The 17,641-nt window shown below is 40.2% G+C and overlaps 1 protein-coding gene across 11 annotated transcripts in view; it reads right to left on the reverse strand.

Annotated features, from left to right (window-relative positions):
* Positions 1 to 1,089: 1,089 nt before the first annotated feature.
* LOC116324051 (ankyrin-3-like) overlaps positions 1,090 to 17,641 on the reverse strand; it is a 177,820-nt gene continuing 161,268 nt past the window's right edge. For all 11 annotated transcript variants that reach the window (XM_039616400.1, XM_039616397.1, XM_039616402.1 and 8 more), the window contains 10 exons: positions 17,093 to 17,167; positions 15,239 to 15,370; positions 14,941 to 15,084; positions 7,957 to 8,641; positions 7,681 to 7,873; positions 7,386 to 7,469; positions 5,657 to 5,740; positions 4,956 to 5,204; positions 3,431 to 3,502; positions 1,090 to 2,571 (listed from right to left, as the gene is read on the reverse strand). In XM_039616400.1, coding sequence (XP_039472334.1) covers positions 3,455 to 3,502; positions 4,956 to 5,204; positions 5,657 to 5,740; positions 7,386 to 7,469; positions 7,681 to 7,873; positions 7,957 to 8,641; positions 14,941 to 15,084; positions 15,239 to 15,370; positions 17,093 to 17,167 — 1,694 coding nt within the window. In that variant the 3' untranslated portion in view covers positions 1,090 to 2,571; positions 3,431 to 3,454. The remainder of the gene's footprint in view (positions 2,572 to 3,430; positions 3,503 to 4,955; positions 5,205 to 5,656; positions 5,741 to 7,385; positions 7,470 to 7,680; positions 7,874 to 7,956; positions 8,642 to 14,940; positions 15,085 to 15,238; positions 15,371 to 17,092; positions 17,168 to 17,641) is intronic.

Consider the following 17,641-nt stretch of genomic DNA (forward strand, 5'->3'; position numbering starts at 1 on the left):
ATCTTATTTTTTCAAAGTCACTATAAATGAAAATTACAGCAATAAATGTATATTTCCTTTATAGATTTTCAGTAGTTTTTTATAGTTGAAACATTATTTTAAAAAATAAATCTCCAATAAGTTTGATAAAGAATATAGTTGGTCTAAAGAAATGCTGTATTTCCATATTCGGAATTCTTGGATGCAAGCGGTTGAAGGATGTTAGTCTGCAAAACAGGGAATGACCTTTTTCAGCGATGTTATTGGTCAAATTCCTCTTTTTCTTCTTCTCTGCTCAGTTTTGGGGTCACCACAGCAGATCACCTCCAACTCACCCTATCATTAGCGTCCTCCTCTGTTACACCAACCCTCTGCATGTCCCGTCAGCTCTTTCACTTTACCAATGATGGTTCCATCATGCCTTCCCCTTCTCCTCTTCGTTTGTCTTTAGCTAACAGTAGCACAGTTTCCACCAGCACCCTGTTAACCCCGACCAATTCCAGCATAGAAATCACATTCTTGATGATCTGCATGTTTGATTTATGCCAGATGTTGACGTATAAAGTGAAAAAGTTTGTTGCAAAGATCCTTTTTATATATAGAATTTTTTAAATATATATTTTTGTCTAAAATTTGTTAGATGCACAATGTAAGGGGTCACATGACCAGTGTTTAGTTAAGATCATGACTGGGGCATTGTGGGTCACAAGTGGCATGGAAGCATGGACATATAGCCCCCTGAATACCCTTATACTGCATTCGGTCTAAGACGTGTATACAATTATCATTTTTACCTATTTATATTGTGTAATGTTTTGTAATGTGTTATACTGCCTTTACAAGGAGAATGGGTCACATGTTTAGTGACTGCATTTCATTTATTTGGCATTATTTACTGGTGGACACTAGCATGTGAGGCATATATGTTGTGATACACAAAGCTCTTCAGCATACATCTTCTGGTCTTTATTGTCTTTTAGTTTCCATGGGATTTCTTGGAGAAGGAGAGAGAGAGACTAAATGACGTCTTAAAGACATCGGTATGATTCATGTCCAGTGTTTCATTGGGCCTGTGCAACCAGAAAGAGAAATCAGACTGACTCGCAGAGGTTCAGTTTAAACACAATTTATTTTTCTGCTTAAATAATTACTTGGATCATCCAGTGTAGGCTATGTTGGTTTGTCATACATGTTGGTACCAGATTTATTATCAACAATGGATGCTTAGGGTGGATTCATATGAAAAAAAAAAAAAACACAGAAAAATGATTTACACATGAACAGAAAGTCACATTTTTAATAACTGACAGTGATTTGTGTGTGATTACAAAGATTTAGATTTGAGTGATGGGGCTAAAAATGAGATTCTCTGTTCTCGTGTAAATAGAAGCAAATAAACAAGATAAAAATCATCAAAGTAAAAGTCCCCTTTTAAAAACCACAGTAGAACTAAAAGCTTAAACATACACTTTTAGTATGCATGGATTTTTTTTTTTTTTTATGTTAATCACACACACAAACACACACACACGCACACACACAGCGTTGCTAGCTGTCTAGAGCTAACAATGTGCTAGTCTAAAAGATGCATTGGACAGTGTCAGTACTTTCCCGTTGCATAAGAAGGATGCTGTAGTATCTCGTCACTAGGATGTGGAGTGTCATTTCATTTGTAAAAACAAGAAAAGAAAAAGAAATGAAATTAAAAAAACAGTTATAGATGACAGATGTTTGGGTTACTATGAGTGCTCACACAGACAGAAGTACCATCACACCCTCTCTAAGTTGTATTACAGTGCTTTGAATTAAGAGAAAGAAAGGAAAGCGTTAAAAATAAAGTGACGTCACATGCAGCAAAATATCATTTCTCTGAAGAATGTCCCTCAGACAGAGCGGAGTAGCTGTTGGCTTTAAAGAAAATGTCCTCTGTTTAAAATCAAGCATCATTTTTTTTCTCCATTCGTTTCATTCACGTACAGCTTTTTTTGTTCCTTTTCATATTTGGGAAGAGCATGTCAGGTGACACACTCCAGGCTGCACGAACAGTGTCGACCTCTCAATACAAATGCACAGGCTCTGCAAAGCTTCATCAACTCAAATCAGTGCATAAACAATCTGTGAAGCTACCGATTCTTTTTTTAAAGATTTTATACAGTGTCATTTATGTACAACAAAAACACCCAGGTACTATTATATCTCCTTTGTTTTGTTTTATAAAAGAACCACATGGTGCACCCCAAAACTGTGAGTGCAGGAGGAAAAAATAAAGCCATACAAGGCGAGTGTCTGAGAGAGTGAAGTCTTTTTCTCCGCTGTTTGTGCCGTCTTTGGTCACAGACGCCTTTCATTCGCCGAAGATTAAAGAAGTTTCCAGCTCACGTCCATGCGTGTCCTTCGGTGTTGTTTTCCAACAGTGAGTGAGTTTGGTGACATGCTCATGCGAAATCAAAGAAAAGTAACGTGTTGTCTTGCTGAAAACCATGCGTTGTAAAGCGAAAGCTTCAGACACGTGTTGGCTCCCGGTTTCATTGGCTCCGGTCTGTTTTTCCTCCCAGTGTCGTGTGTGGGGGTCACAGGTGGATGTCCGTGGACCTGAGTGTAAAGGAAAGTTTATACTTCAGATTGAGTTGTGGTTTTAAAAAAGTGTTTTACAATTGCAGTTTTAAATTATAATTTTTTGTCTTTTCTTGGCCTCAATTGTAATTGTGTTTTCATTGATTCTCCTGTTTAAATGTTTCATTTACTCACTGCACCACCTTGTGGTACAAATTGGAATTACATGAAAGTACCATCTGGCCCTAGTTCATTCCAGTTGATATCTGTTCTACACAGTACAAAGACATATTGGACATACAATCATAAGCAATTGTTTGTTCATATTCTTTTGATAGCTTTAGTTAATTTTGGAACGTTACAGAAAGTGTCCTCCAAAACCTCGCAAGTAATTAGTTTTCATTTTTGTTTACACCCAACATGAAACAGTGATGTATATTTTTGAGAGTTTTTCGGGTATATTTTTTAAAATACTAACTAGAACATAAAAGTCACATTTAGATGTCAACTAGCAACTTAACTTACTGCTAGCTTTTAAATCCTTGCAAATATTCGTGTTACCAAGCATCTGCATGGTGCGCTTGACTGTAATGCCTGGGAGTACAACAGCACTGACAATTTTATTGCAGTTGAAAAACCCAGTTCTTGTCTTGCTGATTAAATCAGAGTTAAAAGGTAGATGGCTTCATACTCAGCATACAGACATCTGAGTGGTCTTATCTCTAAATTTCATAATTAAAGTCTTCAGCTAAACATGCCTTTATATACCATACTTTATATTAAGCAAAAAATATAAACTATATTTTTATTGTATTTACAAAAACACATAATTAATCTTTATGGTCAATTTTTGGGTAACTTACTAGAGTTTTTAGTGTCTTTATGAGTGGCCTCTTACCAGTTGTAGTTGAGAGCTCTACTGTTACGACTGACTTTTCCTCCCTGGTTTCTTGTTGGCACCGTTTCCAGGCTTGGCAGAAGGAGATTAAGAAAAGCAGCGAGGTTCAGCACAAGACAGGAACAAACAAAAGAGAGAGAGAGGGAGAGAGAAAGGAAATGTCAGTACTGAACTCAGGCTAGGTATGATCCGTGAGTGTTAATGAAGCACAGTTTGGTTCATCTTCTGCATCAGGCAGCATGCTGGAGGAAAGATGAGTTTAAGGAGAGAAAAATGTTAAAATTACTCCATCTGTATATTTGCAAATGAAATCACACATGCTTAATAGAGAGAATAAAGACATTCTATATTAGTTGAATTACTTGATATTAGTAGTTCTCAAACCCAACCTAGAGGCTGTGGCTGCTACTGAGGAAACACACACTGCAACTACTGCAAACTGTATTCAGACAGTAAGGTTGCTGTTATGAAACTGTTCTAAACTGTACAGCATTTCATAAACTCACACTCAGTTTTTCACACAGGAAACAGCAAACAAAACCTAAATGCCAAAATAAAGTTTAAGTTGCACGAATATCACGATTTAGTCATTACATTTCACACTTCTGTCATTTTACCATTTTGTATGGATAAACCAATCTTAGCCAAGATCTTCATCTTCTGTTTTTACATGCGTAAACTGATGTGTATTTATAAATGTACTTGAGGCCCCCAGTGAAGATATGACCATTGCATTTTGTCTTTGCTCACCTGTCTCTTGCTTCTCCTGACCAACCTGCTTCGCCCAAATTTTAGCTGGACTTTTAGGTGCTGTTTTTTGTTTGTTTGTTTGTTTGTTTTTATCACAAATGCTTTTTTTGGTCTTAATCACAGCTCAGCTATGCTTCAGGTTCAACTTGGGGCAAGAAGGGTCTTGAACCTGAACTAAAACTTATTGCTTGGTCCACAAGAGGCTACTAGAGAGCATTTCTTTGTGTTAGCTTGCTCTATGAAAACTAAACCTTCAGTGATGATAATTATCAACTTTCTTTGGCAACCCGGGCTTTCTGCTTTAGGATCTATGCATGCTCACATCAAAGGGAGTGTTTGACGCATCATTTTACTCTTTTTTACACAAACGGGTTTATTGAGTGTCACCTACAGAGAAATGGGATGCAACCAAGCACTTCGTATGGAAAAGCATTTGTGGAAATGTGATGCTTCTAGACAATTTCACAACAAAACCCTGAATATAAACCACTCTGGACCATGTTATCGGTTCAGCAGAAGTTGCCATGGTGATCTAGTCAGGCTAAACATACCTCACTAACCCATTAATCTCGCTTTGTAGTACACCTCCCCTCACTGGAATGCAGTTTACTTTGGTTTATGGCTGCCTTAATGCTGTCAGATTGTGTGTCCTCTGCTCATCTAAAAGGTGATTAAGAGTTTCCATTGATTGATTACGAGTTTACACAAAACTACAGCTTCATGCAGACAGCTCAGCTCACTAAGGCAGACTCAGGCAGTTTGTTTCGACAGCAACCTCAGTTTTCACTCTGTGAGGCTCCTCCTTATGGCCATGTCGGGAGCGCTTCCCCTTCTTCTTGCCCTTCCCCCCCGTGGCTCTTGCTGCCGCTCCTGATGAAGAAGCAGTGTCAGCTCCACCTGAAGCTACACCACCACCAACACCTCCTCCACCAGCAGCAACAGGTTCTTCTGCTGCAATAAATTCGCCTTCACTTTGCCTCCTTTCCTCTGAGCTGAACACTCTGCGTACAACCTTTCTGATCACCTGCAGGGGCGGAAGCATGTCAGCAGGAGGAGGGTGGGGGTGTTGAGAGGAGAAGCGATAGAGAAAAGGATGAGGGAGATATGTAGAAGTGTTGTGTAAAAGTCAATGGGATGGTATGTGATAGGCTTGTTTCATGCATCTAAGAGGTTGTCGGCATCATTGTGACAATAAGGTCCAATCTGAATTCCCCTCCTTGGCCCAAACCCTCAATTTTGAAGGGTACTGGTCATCTAATCCTTCTAGTCTGCACATGGACAGCAAACTGGAGGGTGAGATGACCAATCAATCCCAAACCAAGGGCATATGGCCAAAGGGGAAACAGATCGAGCCCACATAACAGATTTGTGCCTTTCATGGTTCATCGTTTTCCCTATTAAATTTTACTGTGGCTGTACATGGCATATACATGTGGTGTAAGACAACAAAAGCAATGGAGGAGAAAGACTGGTTACTTTTCTGGTGACCAGATTCCCATCTTCATCTATGAACTGCTCCTCTGTCACAGAGTCTCCAGGAATGTTTCTGGCCTCCTCTCCCTGGGGTGAAAGTTTTTATACGGATGGAAAAGTGAGAAAGAAATGAGGAAGGTAAAGGTGCAGGTAGGGTTAGCTCCAAGACTGTTATTCATCGAATAAATAAAGCAGTATTTCCAAACAGCCCACAAATAATAATGGATGCAAAACCAGGATAATTGCCCTAGAACATATTTATCATATAAAGTGGAAAGGTTTTGGAAAGGTGAGTATTTAGATTGGCAGGTTTGTTAAATCATGTAATAATACTCCATCCTGTGGGCCGTCTCAATGCATCCAAACTTCAAAACCCAAGCCAGCAGGAGCAAAAGCCCTGGAAACCCCAATGCTGTTTAAAAGACATTTATAATATAGAAATATGGAAAAAATACAATAAAAGTGTTTCTTTTAAACAAAGCTTCAGAAGGATGTGTCCATAGATGGGAAAAAAAAAAAGTTCAGGCAAAACCTCGTTCAAAAACACTTAAAACACTACAAATGCGTCCTATTATCAACTCAAAATAAACCTCGATAGAGCCAGAGATTGTAACAAAACAATAAAGAATACAGAATATAACTGGTATCCACTGGTGTCGAGCCAGTTTGGCCTTTTGTGGAGGGTGTGAAGAGGTTGTGTTGAATGTTGAATGATGGCTGGAGTAATTTCAGTGGAAACAGGATGCACCTGAGCTCAATTTTCAGTGTCACAGCAAAGACTGTGAATACTTATGTACATGTTATATTCTTGTTTTAGTTTAGTTTTTTTTATTTTTATTAAATTTATAAGCTCTTCAAGCAGACTTTTTCCACTTTGTCATTATGAGATATTGTGTATAGAATTTTGGGGTGAAAAAAATGTATTTAATTAATTTCAAATAAGGTTGTAACATGACAGAATGTGGAACAAGTCAGCTCCAACATGGGCAATGTGTCAATTCCAAAGCAGCATTAGGCAAAAACGCCACAATTTTTTATTTCAGCTATCCTAAATGTAAATATATGCTGATTTAATCTTGTTAATTTGTATGAAGGCCTCACTTAGGGCTTTATGAATCCAGGGTTGATTTTTTTAAAAACTATTTTCAGATTTTTTTTATTTTTTAGACTAAGCAATTAACTAATGACTCCCTGGAAACACTTAGCACTTAGCATCAATAATTAAAATATCTATTAGTTGCTTCTAGCTGATGCAAAAAAGAAGCTTAAATATAAGGCCACCTTTTTTTTCGCCCATCAGAAGAAGCTTGGCACATTACTTTTAGTCAGTGAATTAAATATATATGGTAAAGCAAAACCAACAATCCATCAGCCAGGTAGATGAGCACAAGCAAGGCAAGCAAGCAATTAGAACTTAATGCTATAGCAAAGCTAAACGTATAAACAGCTGTAGTCAAGTTTCTATTTCAATTTAGAGAAAATTTAGAACTCCTCTTTGGGTCATATGTTAATCTAAAAAATGCCTCTTTGTTTCCTCACACATATCCCGTCTCCAGTTATCTTTTAAAGTTACTATAGCTGCACACACACTCCACTCCATGTTAACAAACCTGCACAAAAACACTGCTACTGTCATGCTCAGCACACATAGCAAATAGCTTCTGTTCAGTCTCTCGCTATCGGTCCACTGCACTCTGCTTCAACATGTCTCTGCACACCAGGCCTAACAGACCTTGAGTACAACCCGTCTGCGTATCACCCTGGTAGTGACAGTGGTCTCCTCATCAGAGTCGGACACCTTCTCTCTAACGCTCTCCTGATGAAGGCAGCCCAGCAGCAGAGTAACGTCAACGAGGCCAGAGTGTGTGGGATTCATATAAAAAGTTAACATATGATAGAAGAATTGGGCTAATCTAAGAGGGTTAAATATTTTAAGCCCACATAACAGCAGGAGAATAATATAATACACAGTTATAGACTTTTTCAAGGCTTCAAGACAAGATTCTCTGTGAAGGACCGATTCCCACCTGGACTTTGTGCTGGGACTTGTTGCCTCCCTCCCCGTCTCCTCTGCTTGGTCCCGCTGTGCTGCTGTCCTCCTGGGATTCCTTCCTCCTGGGCTCCTTTTCCATCCCTTCCCTGGCTGATTCAGTGTGACCTCCATTCTGTTTGTTGGTCTGAACCAGGGGCTCCTCCAGCGAATCAGCTAGACTGTCAGGGCTGGACGAATTAAATAGATTTAGGACAATACACTTGGGAGCAGAAAGATGTGACAGTAAATTTCAAATAAAATCAAGTCCTACCTGCCCTCCTCAGAGCCCGGGCTGGGGCCAGGGGCTGCTGACTCCCCGATTGCACCAGACGTCTCACTGCTCCTGCCTGGAACTGAATAAATGTCTTTTTCTGCTTTCCGTACTTGTTCAAGGATGGCATTCACAAGCTCCTCTGACACCTCCTCTTCCTCCATGCCCTCTTCCAGCTTTATATCCTCCAGCAGACTCTGCAACCTCTCCTGCGTCATTTCCTCCTCCTCTTCTTCCTCCACTCCATTTCCAAGACCAGTGTCTGCGGTAGCCTCCTCTTTTACGGCCCCTCCCTGACTCTCCAAAACAAGATGGTCTCCTGCTTTTACTTCTTCTGTCTCCTTTCCTGATTGCTCTACCAACCGTCTGTCATTATCTGGCCTCTCTACACACACCAATCCTGTTTTTTCTTCGGTAAACATCTCAGTTTCTGTATCTTCAGGCCCAGCAATAGGTAGCTCTGTGGCAGTGGAGCCTGGACCCGGGGCCACTGTGAGGGGGTCGCTGCTGGAGGTGCTGGTGGTCTGAGTGAGAGAGAGGTCGCTAGGTCTAGTAAGCGTGGACTTGTTAGGGGACTCTACTAAAGGATCGCCCTCGCTAAAGAAGTCATCTGAGCGCAGTGGGGTTGGGGGCACGTAGTTGAGGTCTGAGGGGGTTTGGAGCTCCAGATCTATATTGTCGTAGCCTGGGTGGATTGTAGGAGTACAGGATTAGAGGGTAGGAGGATTGAAGAGGGGGTAAAGATTAAAAAAAGGGGGTTGGAAGAGGGAGGGAAGGTAAAGTGGTGGAGGTGATGAAATGAGAAACATTTGAAACATTTAAGGGTAGCATCTGTTCAAAAGTCACAAGTGTAACTGATCAGGTAGCAGAATAAGATGTAAACACAACTTTACATATTATAAAGTTATTATGGTGAACCTTTGTCTGTTTAAACTGAGTGGTAACTTCCTGGGAACTGCACCTCTAGATTCTGCTTGTGGTATTTGTGCATTTGGTGGGTGAATTTTAGTATTCAGAAATATATCAAATTGAAATAAGAAAAAAAAAATACTTCATGCCATTACCTTTAAAGTCTATGGATGCAAAGTATTACATCCGTATTTGATCTCAAATCACATATACATAGAGCAGACATGGGGCAATATTTGCAGTGGAATTTGCTGGCTGAATGGGAGCCGCTGACCCTTTAAGCTATAATTTAATCTTTGTGAACTGCTCAGAAACATAACTGGCTCTTTAGATGCTAAACACACCTATACACATCTACAAAGGTCCCAGTGTGCTTTCAGCTGAATTCTTGCAACATATTTTTACAACTACAAGTTTAATTAGGTCATAGAGTTTGGAAATATTGTTGTTAAGAGAGGCATACCCTTCATGTCTCTTCTGAACTAAAAACAGGCCATTCATCAGGCGTTCAGCTAGTTTAAATGCACGATGTGTTGAGGATATTTTGCACAATCTGTGTCCAGAGTGAGTTAATTAATCTACTTCTTCACTTAGAGGAAACATCTCTCCTGCTTTGTACACCATGCCATCTAAGACAAATATTTCGACACTTTTGTTTCTTTGGCTGCATTTCTCTCCGAATGTGTTGTGCCGGGACTGGATTGCTTCTTGCAGAACAAACCAGCGTTCAAACCAGACTCTGTAATTTATTCCTGTGGATAAATGATAATGCTATTCCAGTTGTACTCTGTAATATATACGAACATCAGATTCGTTGTGTTTAAATCTTGTTCTGTTGCTCCAGAAGTAGAAAAAGAATCAATAATTTCAAGTACTTTTAAATGACTTTTGAACCAGCCCTACTGAGGAGACATGACCACATCAAAAAGTAGTGGAAACAGAGAAATACACAAAATATAAAAATAAAACCAAAAACCTGGCATATACTGTTTATGTATCCTAAAATTGGCACTTGAGTCAGATGAGTTTTCTTTTTAAACCTACGCAGCCTTAGACCCAGCCTCACTCAAATAAATGCAACATTAGTGAAGTTAGTGAGGCGGGAGACTTCATTACAATGCTTTAAAACAAGCTGGACTTCATTTTCAGTAATTAGGTCAGTTTATGAGCAAAAGCTTGAGAAGAGTTCAGGTAGCTTAGTTGTGCTGGTTCAAACAAAAGGCAGTGAGAAGCACACAGGCCTCTAAATGTAAACCTCAGGAACTGAACGATCTCGCCTGAAGTAAGGAGGAACACCAGGAGGGAGGGGAGAGGGTGGGGGAGATGGGGGAGGTGGAGATAGAGAATGGCGATTTTGAGGTGGAGAAGAGGATGAAGAGCAAGGACAGAGAGGAGGTGTAGAAGAGGGAGGAAGTAAAGGTGGAGAGGAGGCACATATTAAAGATGGAGAAGGAGAAGAGGGGACAGTAGTAGCTGAGAAGGTGGGAGGAGAGGCACAAGGGAGAGAAGACTCAGCAGATGTAGGAGAGGCAGAATGAGGAGGCGGTAAAAGGTGAAGAGTTGGGAGGGAGGAAGAAAGAGGAGGCAGGGGCTTGTAGAGGGCCAAGGACGGAAAGTGAGGAGAGAAGAAAGAAGGGCAGCTAAAAGGACTTTGAGGGGAGGAGGGAAGAGGAGGGGAATAAGGCAGAGTGAAGAAGTGAGGGAGAACAGGGGCCACAGGCAGGAGGTAAACAGGAGGTGTGGAAGGGGGAGATGGGAAGAAAAAGACAGAGGAGGAAGAGAAAGTGTTGATATGGGTGGTTTGAATGGGTGGAGAGGAAGAAGAAAGGGAGGTGGTGTGCAGAGGGGAAGGCTGAGACGTTTGAGGACTTCTAAGAAGTTTTGGAGCTGTTGCAATTAGCAAGGTTCACAAGACACAAAACAAAAGGCACAGAACAAATGTTAGACAAAAACTGGTTAGAAGACAAAACACAGCATGTAAAAATAAAACAGGTCAAACACACAGACAATGAAGTGAACATGTGACTGATGAAGGCTTAAAATCTATGAAGCTGCAGAAGCGAAGAGATTGAGCATAGGACTCATCGGGTTGCTCATCTCAGCTGATAAGCAAGAAGAGGCATCATAGTCAGCAGGAGTATCATCTCTTTGGGCCCTTCACCCCAGGGTAGTAAAAATAATTTCAGATCTCGCTGGAAAACTGAGGTTTTACAGTCTAGGATGTTTAAAGAGGAGGAGATGTTTATAAAAAGAGAAAGGGCAAATGCTTGGACATACTAAAAGTCTAGACTCTATAAATTCCAAGTTCTAATACCGCCACTCTCTAAGAGAAATCCAGACTTTTACTAATTTTATGCAGAGCATACTAAAGTGTGAGGTTTTGTGACCCTGTCCATAAAACCTGCATGTGCTGTTCTGTAGATCGCTCCATGAAAGTCCCATTCTGACCATGTGCACTTGTGCCTCTGTGATGCGCACTGAATCTCCTCCAGTCTATCATAAAAATGACTCTATCTCAAATCATTTAGGCAACATGACTAAAGTTGCAGGGATCCAAATCAGATGAGGAGAGCAGGTGATTTTGTTATTTCTTCCTTTTTAATCCACTATTTGCTGGTATAAGATGGCTTCCTTGAAGTTCTCCCATCAGAACTCGTCATCCTTCAAAGACATCTAAAGGATGCCTGATCCTGCTCCCCAGGATCAATCTCACATCTGTGGTGAATCTTTCGATGTGAGCGGCCGACGCATTGCCAGCATTTATGCATTTATGTGTCATATTTTTCTTGGGAGGCAAACACATTAGTTGCTCAAGTTTTTCCTGTTCTTTGTACATTCATAACTGCTGTTTTGTCTCTAGATTGTAGGTGAAAAACTCTCATCACCAATGATGTTAAACTCAAAAGGTCATGTAGGCTCAATCTGCAAGTTTGAGGTTCATGCTGAAATCACAGTCAGCAGTCAGAACGACTTTCATGGAGTGACCTAAAAATGGCAGCCATTTGAAAGCGGTCTATTGGTGCAAAAGGACGTGATGTCGAAATCTGATTAAATTCAGATCAAGTATGGTTTGTGGACAAAGTTGCAGAACCTTATGATAACACCTCAAATCAGATTTCTTACTAAAAGGAAATTACACAGTATGCCACCAATGTTTAGACTGTTTCATGGAAAAAGGTCCTGAATGTTTCACATCGAAAAGTTCAGAAGAATGGCCATGATTCACATTTGCCAAACCAAACAATAACTTCTCAACCTTAAATTGATTTTTTTAAGACTTGATAGTCTTTAAGGTTTGGTTTGGCAAATGTACATTGGGTTAAATGATCTTTACTGTTAGAGACTCCCCTGGAGCACTTCTATGCCATGGATAAGAGCATCTGAAATGGGCCTTGACAGCAATTAGCTCTCAGTGTCATCCAGCTTGCGCAGAGGCTGACAAGAGCGATCTTAAACTCTCACCAAAGAGCTGTAAGATTGCTAGATTCCTCCACAACCTGTAGAAAGCTGTTAGTAATGACAGACTGTGCTGTTCTAGTCTTATTCTACTCAACTGCAAGGGTGGGAGCAGAAGCTATGACTGGATCCTGAAGCTGCTGAGGTTAGCAAAAGGTAGCCATTGGTGGGAAGTAGCTGATTAGTGCTGCTCAGTAGACAAGGGCATTTGCTGTGGAAATTAGTCACTCAGAAGCAAGAGGAAGAGGAGGATGAAGAGGCAGGGAGTCTGCTGGTCTCAAAGCAGAGGAAGCTACAGTGGAGCGTAGAGGCTGGGAGGCTGGGAGGAACCAGGAGATGACAGGTATCACATAGCTAACAGCAGTGACACAGAAGCATTAGTATACACTGTACACTTTGAAAAAAGGCGTTTCATTTTCAACTCATCTGTGAGTGCCGTGTGGAGCAGAGCACATCCAAAACCAAATGTGCAAGTCATCAAAAAATAAAAAACCACTTCTGGATGTGTTGAAAAGGCTTCGCCCATTTAAAGAGTGTTAGAAGTGTATTAATGTGAGTCAACAACAACAGAGCAGGCAGCCCTTCACACAAAGCCATAGCCATGCATTTTGTTAATCTACTTAAGTCGGTTCCCCTTGAAATCATCTTTGCAAAAAGATCACCTCAGCTCTGTCGTTATTCAAGGCAACAGGAACACTGATCCTTGTGTTAAGATGACTTCAAGAAAACCTCATTAGACAGACTGGAAATGAGACCATTTCAGAATTTTGTTTTAAAGTGTTTTAAAGTGAAAAATGTATTTTACTGTACAACATTCATAGCAATGGTTCTGTAATATCGATGGGAAAAAGGTTGGCATTGCATTTGGTGACAGAAGTTAATAATTAGTCATCATTACTCGTGCTAATTTTAATCATGTTAAACTGTACTTCCTTAAATAAAAACTAGCAGTCGGTTAATAGAACTGCAGTAATAGCCAGGGACAAAAGACAGGCTAGAGAAATAAAAAAGCATTGTTACTGCTTTAACTGAAGACATTCGTGAATATAATTATGCTGTTTATTATTAAACAGCATAATTATATGCTGATTCTGACATGCTTTTCTTTTCAGTCCTTTGATACTACGTGGTGGTTGTTGAGTTGTCAAAGGGATTGGCAATCTTGAGCCTGCAGTGCTGCTCCCCGTGTCCACCCTTTGGCTCTACCCCTGTTTTATGAAGCTTGTGCTTAAGTTCAATAAGGAAGATCTGTAATCACTCATCTGCTTGCATTCCTGGGTGTTCAGCTTCTTTTCTTTTTACATGTTTACCGCTTTCCCACGCTGTCAATCTCAATAATCTGACATCATTTCTTTAGGCCGATCATCTTCTTGTCATTCTACCTTTCAGGCTCTCTTTCATGCAACCCACCACCTCCCCATCTCCACCTCAGCCAGAGCTCTATTTAAGCCTCAGTCTTCATCTTCACCACCATCAGTGTCTAGACTCCAGGGGGTCCTGTCCTAAATCCATCACCGCTGGGATTTTCTTCTGCTATAATGGGTCATCAGAGTCTAATCGCTGAATACATGAATTTCTCCATCTCAATAAATCATGTTCAATTCTTCCAAGTAATCTCTCCTTATTGAAATATAGTTATCTAATGATATATTAACAATGTGTTTTTAAAGTGGAAAACTGTCAAATTAATAAAAGAAAATACAGTATTTTGTATATAAAAAGTGACTACAGTGGTCTTAAAAACACAGAGGACTAACAATAAAGCATTTTCATTTGAAATGTACTTGAGAACCTATCTGCAATGTGAGGAGGGAAACGGCACATTATGGTAAAAGTTCTGAAATGGCCTTCAATGTGTCTGTCAGAGTCACAAACTGCTGCCATACTTCATTTTCATACAAGAGGAAAGAGAGAAATACAGAAGAGGGAGAGAAAAGGGTCTGCCATACTGCTTAAAGCAAGCATGCCATTGTTAAAAATTGGTTGTTATAATTATGTTTTCATGTATCCTCATGTCATGGCTGTGTTTAATTATAAAAACACACATAAACATAACTATTGTTAAACCAAATTACAAAGCAGTGCCCTGCCCCATCTGAAAAATTCATTTCAAGATGTCAAAAAAATGCATTTATCAGTGGGGACAGAGGCGGCATTCATTTCCTTCATCATGCTTTTGTACATCTGACAAAAACAATGAAACATACTATAAGTTTCATGCACCCAAAAATGGTACAGAGTTTCCTGCGCTGAATTAAAATCAATAATATGGGAACGAATTTCTATCAATCTGTCACTTGTCATTACAGTTCCAAAGACTGAGTGCTATGAACGAATTGCACTGGCCTGTGTTGGTGAACGAACAAGCTGACTGCTCAATAAACACGGCTCCAGTGCGTTTACTACCTGACGGTCCATTATCTGACATGAACTCAATGAACCTGCTGGAGCATTAATTCACTTTGGTCATTAACTTCCACAGTTTAGTCAAGCCTGATTGGTTCAATATTTATTTACGCAGTCATGTCCGACTGCCTCTGGCTGAGAGAGGTGGTGAAGAAGGGTGAAGGGATAGACTGAGAGATAGACTGAGTTCAGCTAGGGTGGGCTACACTTTACCATCGGACTGATCCGGGAATACTGCGTTATCATCGGCAAAGCAGCGTGTGCCTGAAATGTTACCGTAGTCAAATATGGGCCCTTCCAGCAAAGTCACAATATCCAACCGATTGATCTTAGTCAGCACCGCGGTTAAAGCATCCGCTGGGGAGGAGAGAGACAGGAATTACTTCATAAGGTGATGTTGTGGCCTCGCAAACATTGATAATGTCCTTTTATTGATTCGTTTTCTCATAAACCAGCAACTGAAATGTATATGAGTATGAATTTCAGCAGCCATATCTACTTCTGTACTTACTTGTGGCATTTTTACCGTCCCTGTGCACCCATTTCTTTAGGAGCATGAAGCTCTGTGCCGTCAGGGAATTGGGGTTTTCCACTCTGATCAAGTTGATCTCATCCACAGAGAAATCCAGCTCCCTGGCCAGCTCTGTAACAGCAGCATATAGATAGATGAATTGCAGGGCTGGAGTTCCACAACAGGACATTTCTGCAGCGCCATTATTTACCACCAAAGTTACATGTTTTGTTTTATCTGGTCTGTGGGCTACGCTTACTCATGCTCTTGTTAGTCCCACAGCCATCCATTCACACAAGCGAAACTCAAACATACAAAGAGCTAAAGTGAAACTAAGTGCCTTTAGTTTTTAAAAAATCTTTTTTATCTTATCTTTTTAAAAAAAAAAAAAAAATTGAGCTATTGTTCCCTTTCTTGTTCCCTCTTTTTAACCAGTCAGCATTCAACCTATGCACAACATTGTCCATGTCAAGCTGACACGACGTGTTGTTGGTTTTCTGGAGAACTGCTTGCAAGCGTGATGCCACTGCCATTGCCAGCATTTACACCTGTGGTAAGAATGTGGGTGGTGTGCCTCTGTTGCTCTGGAGTTTTGCTGCATCTGATGCCAGTGCGATGCATCGCTTCCTTCTTTTTTGTAAAGTTAAATCATTGTGAGACAATAGACGATCATTTCACTTTATCACTATTTACTGGCATGCATGCCAAAGCCTGCTCAAACGTGACTAGAACTCATACTACAAAGAGAAAGCAAACAGAAAAGGTGTCCCTAGCTTACAGATCTGGCACGTTCATATGAAGATCTCCGTTTATAGCGATTGCTCTCTAGTTGATAAATCTGACAGTATCATGCCTAACAAAGGAAAATGTGTAGAAAAACAAATACAGCGACAGTATTTAGCTAGAAAATGCATGTGGAGAAAGTGGCATTTTGAATTAGTTTTCATGTTTGCATCACTTACATCTGATCTGGGCCCATGTTACAGGCTACACTTGATTGCCTACAAAGCAGGAGGTGACGGATGTGCTGATGCACTGATTAAACTGCAGCACCGAAATGAATTACTGCCAAACAATGTGTCAGACACAGTCTGCAGCTAATGAAGGACTAGAATTACGACTCTAAATCTAAACCCACGAGAAGCTAATGTTCAGCAGGTCTGATGGTTCACTGCAGCTCTGCAATTGGAACACACATTAAATATGGATTAGATTCCTTCTCTCAGCTGGGCACTCATTCAGCGGACATACGTTTGCAGTGCACTCACAGCCATTCGCACAAATGCTGGTAGGCGTGGGGCAAAGTGCTGCAGTGCAGGCGGCCGCAGGGGCCACGCCCTAATCGCTGCTCAAGTAAAATATACGCCTGCTATTCCTCTAAAAATACACTCAAATATAAAGATGTAACAAAGCTTTATGCTCCTTAAAATCAATGAAGCTTTTATTGCTTTATATATTTTCTTCACCCTTTCAAATCCTAGTATCTCCTACATGTATTCAGCAGTTAAGTATCTTCACAGTTTGAAAAACATCCAAACATGAGAAGTTTTTTTAGTTATTTTTTGTTATATGCTATGTACCGATGATGCTGTAGTATTATGTGGCTATAAATACCACTGCAGTACTGCTCAGTTGAGACGTTTTTATAGTATACATCCACCAGGTGGCAACAAACCCTTAAGAATTGACACCTAGAGCCCGTTTCAGTCCAGATCATTCCTTCAGCCTTAAAAATTCTCACATTTTATGATAATCATTTTTCTTACATCACTTTGTGGTTCTGTTTGGCTTAATTTTTACACAGTGTGAAAGTAAACAAACAAAAAAAAAAAGGGGAGATGTGTTCAGACTCACCAGTCCAACTGAGTCCAAGGTGGTCAGCTACTATCGCCATGCGGAGGTCTGTTCTCTCACAGGGACTGTGAGGGCCTGTGCGAGGAAGCAAGGAAGGGCAGGGTACAAACAGTTAGTGTTATGTAATGACAGAAATTTCCAAATGAATCACATGTGGTTCTCAGTGAGAGACACACACAGAGACTCAGAGAATGTAATGAAAGTAACAGATTGGGATTGTGAACTTTAAGTTTGTCTGTTTTGGACCTTTCACCTTGATGTAACCTGCTAAATAACTACTTAATGAACATTTGTTTTTAATGCAGTGTTTATATTAAACAGAACAAAGAAAGACCAACTTTAGCTCACTGTCCCACATCTCACTTCTAAGAAAAAAAGAGATTTTCTGGCCTGACAAACCTCAATGTTCTGTTAAGAAACTAAATGCTTATTTAAATAGTTTTAGGATTTTTTTCTGCTCTTTTGATGAAAACTGGATGACAAGGAATCCAATACTATCTGTCTGTTTGGTATTAATTTAGTCATAGTCTATGGTTTACTTAGCTTAAC

Source organism: Oreochromis aureus, linkage group 8, assembly GCF_013358895.1.
Source record: "Oreochromis aureus strain Israel breed Guangdong linkage group 8, ZZ_aureus, whole genome shotgun sequence".
In the NCBI taxonomy this organism is placed as follows: domain Eukaryota; kingdom Metazoa; phylum Chordata; class Actinopteri; order Cichliformes; family Cichlidae; genus Oreochromis; species Oreochromis aureus.